The sequence below is a fragment of the Syngnathus scovelli genome, chromosome 11 (genome assembly GCF_024217435.2).
Source record: "Syngnathus scovelli strain Florida chromosome 11, RoL_Ssco_1.2, whole genome shotgun sequence".
Classification (NCBI taxonomy): domain Eukaryota; kingdom Metazoa; phylum Chordata; class Actinopteri; order Syngnathiformes; family Syngnathidae; genus Syngnathus; species Syngnathus scovelli.
The window spans coordinates 10,058,968-10,065,368 of record NC_090857.1 but is presented as its reverse complement, the minus strand read 5'-3'; the positions used below and the strand labels follow the sequence as shown (position 1 = coordinate 10,065,368).

The 6,401-nt window shown below is 37.7% G+C and overlaps 1 protein-coding gene across 1 annotated transcript; it reads right to left on the bottom strand.

Annotated features, from left to right (window-relative positions):
• Positions 1-314: 314 nt before the first annotated feature.
• On the bottom strand, positions 315-1,528 carry rpl29 (ribosomal protein L29). Its single transcript, XM_049733889.1, has 4 exons — positions 1,427-1,528; positions 969-1,021; positions 761-825; positions 315-495 (listed from the first exon to the last, which is right to left on the bottom strand). Exons 2-4 carry the CDS (start codon positions 1,003-1,005, stop codon positions 361-363), a joined length of 237 nt encoding a protein of 78 aa, XP_049589846.1. The 5' UTR covers positions 1,006-1,021; positions 1,427-1,528; the 3' UTR covers positions 315-360.
• Between the last annotated feature and the right edge of the window lie 4,873 nt (positions 1,529-6,401).

The following is a 6,401-nucleotide window of genomic DNA, read 5'->3' as shown; positions in this document are numbered from 1 at the left end:
TCATTCCAGACTATGTCTTGTGTTACATGTTAAGTGAGGTGCAATGCAATCTGGCGCTCTGTTGTGTCAGTCATTTTCTTAATAATGCATTTCAAGAAATTTTTCCAAATGTAGTAATGGCCATCATTATTGCTGCACTGACAGCTGCACCACTCCAACACCACTAATTTTGCTTTACATGCCTTATTTTAAATGTTCAATTGACAGCCTGAGCTGTTGACATACTGTACAAGAGAAATCACATTAAAAAAATAAGAAACATTGCTTTATCATGATGGAAATACGTAGGAGAGAAATCACACAAAGAAACTGTGTTTGTTAAAGCGTTGCTTTATTGTGACGGAAACACAAGCAGACAGATCATTTCTGAGCGACGGCTGGGGCAGGAGCCACAACCCCTGCGGCCTTGGCTGCCGCGGCCTTCCTCGCCGCCTTCAGGCCCTTCTTGTTGTGTTTCTTGGCAAAGCGCATGTTTCTCAGGAACTTGGGGTCGACCTACAAAGCAACAAAACTCTTCAGAAACAATACTTACATATAAAAGTGTGTGTGTGTTTGTCTCCTGTTGATTTTAAGATGTGATTATAATAATTGGTCCAAGAAGGCAATTAATGCCTGTATCAATTTTAGTGTGCAGTACATTTAAAGGTAACTTACGCTGCATGCCTTTGTTTACATTCAATGAACCCATGAAACTCATATGGAGCTAACAGTTCAGCCCATTTGCCATTTTCTCATTTCAAATCTGTGCATTGACACATACCCCCCTGAGCGACTCATAGCGGTCGGTTCTGGGCTTCTTGATGCCGTTCCTATGGGCTTTGCGAGCTGTGGAGGGAAGAGGGCATGTGATGTATACAGTATAGTGCATGGGCATCTAAAGCAGTTCTATGTAGGGAATAATAATTTTTAAAAAAAGCTGGGACTGATTCCATCAAAAAACATAACAGAGAAGGAAGGCAGCGACTTACATTGGTTATGTGTCGTGTGGTTCTTCGACTTTGCCATTGTGACTCTAGTTTACCTACCAAAACAAAAAGGAGAGAGTTAGTCAATGCTAACAATGCTACATTTGCTGGCCACATTGATGCTTTGCTACAGGGCTTGACCAGAAGAATAACTTCTGTTATTTTAGAACAAGTAACATATTACACCGACAGCAAGTTAGCAGTAAAACGTCGGCTTTAATTTACAAACTTAATGGATTGCGTATGGCACGTAATTGTTTTAAACGCGAGATAATGCTAACAGCACTAACTTCATACTAACTTATCCTTTTTGAATGGGATCGCATGGATAAAATAGTGCACCGGACGTGTGCTTTGTAACGTGGTTAATCAAACACAGTGAGTGTTTATATGCAGACACCGTAAACACATTCAGATTGATTTAGATTAGACAGCGTATCGTCAGGAAAGAGGTTTAATACCTGCTACGCGACCAGACGACAACCGGAAGAGAAAGCAACATAGATCCGGAAGTAAATAAAGTAGCGACGACACGGCTCTAAATTACGATACTGCCCCCTGCTGTTGTGTTAGATAAGTAGATGTTCACGACGGACCACTAGATGTCCTCCTGTGCTCATGATAAATGCTATTAGATAATATTATGATTAACAAAAAAGCACGAAACTATTCATTATTTAATTGGTGAATTAAACTGACAAAATTGTACTTTTGTTATTGTTCAATGATATTTAATTAATCCATTTAATCATCAATTTTAATTTCTGGGTTTCACTTTGATTTTAAAGATCAGGAATTTTTTGGTACTGTGCCATGTCTGATACTGTTTTGTGAAGAACTGCATGAAAACAACACATATAAGATTAGAAAGTCCCACTTTTTTATGCCACTGCAAACCAAAATAATCAAAACTAAACTTAAACACTGTCCTTGTCAAGATAAATTCCACAAGCAAAGAAAATAAACACATTTTTCCTATTTAATATGAACCCCCCACCCCATTTTTTTTAAATGAATGCAAATACATTTAAATTGAAATTTATCTTAAATGAAAAATGTTAAAATAAATAAGATAACGTAACATTACACCTGAAATAACTGATCATGAGTCAATTTTTATCTTAATGTACTTTGGACGTTTATTTCTTTTTGATTGATGTCTATCATTTTCTACCACACCTGGTTATTGAGGTTGTTTCACTTTTCTTTTTTAAGTTTGTTGAGTCAATTTTAATCTTAATGTACTTTGTACTTTGTATTTCTTTCTTCTTGAATGATGTCTGTTATACAATTTCATATTTGGCATCAATCCCAGCAAGATGCCCTTTCAACATGCACATTAATCTATTATTGAGCAGTCAATCTACGTGCACCTGATACATTTATTGATTGGGAGAAAGGGAAGGGGGGCTTAGTTGCGTAGGCATTGTTGATAAGTTCACAACTCTGTTATCGTTATTTCAGCATAAGTTTCACTTACAAAACCAAAATATTTATGGTATGTATGATGAATGTGTAATTGTAATAAATATTTATTCATTGCTTATGTTTGTAAAAAATACATTGGAAAAGGGCAAAGAAATAACATATTTGGGGGGTGGTCACAATTAGGTCATTTTTAATATTATTCAGTCCTACTCTCGTCTCTGGAACGGATTAAAAGCATCTCCACTCATTTCAATAGAGAAAGATGATTTTAGATAAGTACTTTGAGTTTTGTCACAAAATGAATAAACCTCTCATCTTAAGGCACCAAATCTGGTGATTATTGAGTATTAAAGTATGATACAAATGAGAATCCTTCCCTGTCCTTGCTCACATTCTCAACTGAGGTTGGGTGAATCCCAGCTCAAGCAGAAGAAATTGTGCAGCAGCAGCCTATATTTAGAGCCCCCGCCGTTTTGATCATCTGAGCTTCGCTGCTTGCTTTCCATTCTGCAGTATCGCTCCGCACTGCACTATACAGTCTTACATACACGCTCCATCCATCCATCCATCCATCCATCCATCCATCCATCCATCCATCCATCCATCCATCCATCCATCCATCCATCCATCCATCCATCCATCCATCCATCCATCCATCCATCCATCCATCCATCCATCCATCCATCCATCCATCCATCGCTCCATCCATCCATCACTCCATCCATCCATCACTCCATCACTCTATCCATCCGATCCACCAAACATGCATCACTCCTGACTATGCTCTCATCCTGAATTGGTTTCCATCATCCTGTGAGTGAAGAAAAGACAACACAAACCTGCTCGCTCAACAAAAAGTAGCTTTTCCTTGTGATTTCCACTGTGCAGAGATTGCATATCTCCGCTAAATTCAAATGTCTTCCCTGCAATTGAACACGCTGTTCTCAATTAAATCATCTCAGCACACATACGCAGCGTAATCCCAAGACGACGACTAATTCAATTACCGAATATGAAGGCCGTCTAGTCTCCGCTTGCTCTATTATTCAACATTTAGAATCAAACGAGTCGATGCCGTGCATATCTGCACTTTGTGTTTATTATACACGGCAATTATTGCATCCATGGTCCCTATTTCCCAGGGAAAAAGAGTTTGAATATATGTGTGTTGTTCCCTGGAGTGACTGCAGGGAGCGTGTGTTTGGGTTTGTTGGTACAGAAGAAAATTTGTTTGCTAGAAATACTGCAGTGTTTTTCTTCCAAAATTATTGCAATTAAAAGTACACCTGTATTTTGTCAGTTTTTATGATTTTAATCTCATAAAACTTTTTCCTTTTCCTACCACAAGGTAAAAATTATTTTTTAAATTATGACTTCATTCAGTGACTTCTTAAATAATGATTTGAATAAATATAAATATGTTTGCTCCCGAAATTGACTTTATTTTCTCACTATTGTAACATTTTCACTTTTTCTATTACAACAAACGACAAGTTTTAAGTTTAGTCCTGCTGCTGGCTCCACGCAATTGTATCGTGTTCAGCACAAAAAAGTGAATATTTTTGCAGTGTTCAATTATTACAAGCATTGTAATATTAATTTTATATTTAAGTGCTACACAGCATGTGACTGTGCTGCACACCGGCAGGACAATCATCATCCTCCTGTCCTCATTATTTTATCAACACACTCTCTATTTGTTGTGATGCTTCTTTTAAAACTCTACTACCCAAAAATCAAAACAGACTAAATTGCTCAAGTATTGGAAAGAATTTAACTGAAGAAAGTGGAGTTTGAGGAGCAGCAACCAGGAGGAGGTATCATTAGTGAGGAGCTCAGGTAAGGTAACCCAAAGGCAACGGGGAATAAATTGCTTGATGTTTCTCTTCAGTAATGAGAGCATGCTCTCTGCACACGCTGACAAGGTGACAAACCCGGCCGGCTTTCAAAAATAGCTGCATCCCACAGCTGTGAACCAATTCATGCTTTAATACTGAAATAAAGCACAGCCGACTCACACGAGATTGCTATTGTCTGAATTGTAGCATTTGTCATATTTTGTTGTCAGTTACTGTTTTGTGAGAAAATTTAGTTTTTTGTCAGTAATAAAATGTTTTTGTAACAAATAGTATTTGTGGGGGGTGGTTGACAATAGTGTTTTATGACAGGACAAAAAAAAATTGTGACAGAATAATGCTTTATACAGCATTTTTCATCTTGAAACAAACTTTTTCTTAATGATTTAGCAGAGAAAATTATTTGTGACAAAATGTTTTAGTGTATTCTTTTTCTAGTGTTTTGGGACAAAATACAGCATTCTGTGATGAAATATAGCATATTTTAAGGTTTTTGCCCAAAATAGTGTTATCAAGTATGAAAAAAATGTAATGTTAAACAAAATACTGTTTTAGTGAAAAAAACAATGATTTGGCAAAACATTTTTTTTAAACAAAAATATAAAAATTGTAACCGGCAGAGAAGTACTTCTAACATTGATATTGACTTATTAGACCTGAATTTTTTATGACAGACATGAAATATGACTGGCGCTTCATGTAATAATGAAAACTCTCATAATGAATTACGACTCAACAAAGTCCCCCATTAATAAGGTCGTGGGCGGGCTCAACAGGATGATTGGTTGACCTGCAATGTAGTTCAACCAGTGAATAGTGGCAGCATTGTGTGCAAATGGTCAAGAAGTAGCAGTGGGTCCACTGGAGCTGTCAGGAATGGTTGTGTTCCGTAACGCTGACGGGTTCAAGGGTTAGCTTGAGTGTCGCTGATGGGAAGAGAAATGAATCATCTCTCCCCCTCCCTACCTATATCCCTCCCTCCCTTGCGTCCTTCCAATGTTGCCTGCATAGCTTCATATACTGTGGCATGCGTTCTTCATTCAAATCCTCTCATTCATTACTTTGCGCCAACCAATCAGAGAGCTGTGTCCCACTGTTGTCTGCGGTCGTCTCTTTCACTGGTTCATTTTTTTTTTTTTTTTTTTTGCTGCAGGATGAATGGAATCTAAGTGGCAAAGCACACAAGCAGAAAGATGCAGTGATGAAAAGAAAATATATCAATGACGTTATAAAAATGAATGTGGACAGCGATGTCTGCAAAGTGTTTTGTGCGACGTGTTGTATCACGACTTCACATAATTATTTTTCTCTTTTTTATTTATATATTTGTGGGGGAGGGGGGGCAAAAATACTGCATGTGGGGTTGTTTTGTGACAAAATATGCCTTTGCCCCCCAAAAATATATTTTTGTTTTGAAGCAGAATAGCAGAATGCTTTTTTAAACACATTCATCTTTTCTGTGACAAAATTGTATTGCTACTGACAAAACAAAAGCAACTCATAACATAACAAAGAGATTTCTAATTAGTTAAATCCTATTACAGTGATTCCCTACCGTGCCATGTCTAAGCATTTATGACACAGTACACACAGTAATACGTTCTCACAGGACACCCACGCATAAGCACACTCTGTCTTCAACTTGCCACTTTGCAGGGTATTTTTAAACTCCTGTTATACAATCTGTCTGATATTTCTTACAGAAACAAATCTGTTAGTATTACAAAAACAAAGCACTGCTTTCAGAAGGGAATATTTGGAAGCCATCCATCCGTCCATCCTAACATGCATCACTCCTGACAATGCTGAACTCTCAACGTGTGGCCTTTTGCTCCTCTGTACTGCATCCTGCTTGTGTTAGGACGCATGTAATTATCTTGTACGGAGAATGCTACTTAATGCCGGAAACCCCGATTGCTAAGTGCTAGTTGGTGGTACAATTAAAAAAAAAGAAAAGAAAGAAAGGTTCTCTCTTTCTTTGTCCTTTTCTCGCTCGCTCTACATGCATGTTGTTAATGACACATATAATACTGGATGCAGGCGGCTGCCTGAACGAGAAGGTGTTGATGAAACACTCGGTGGAAGAAAATTCATAAGTTGTGTGAGCCGCTGTGGCTAAGAAACAATAGACTATGGGACAAATTCACTAAAG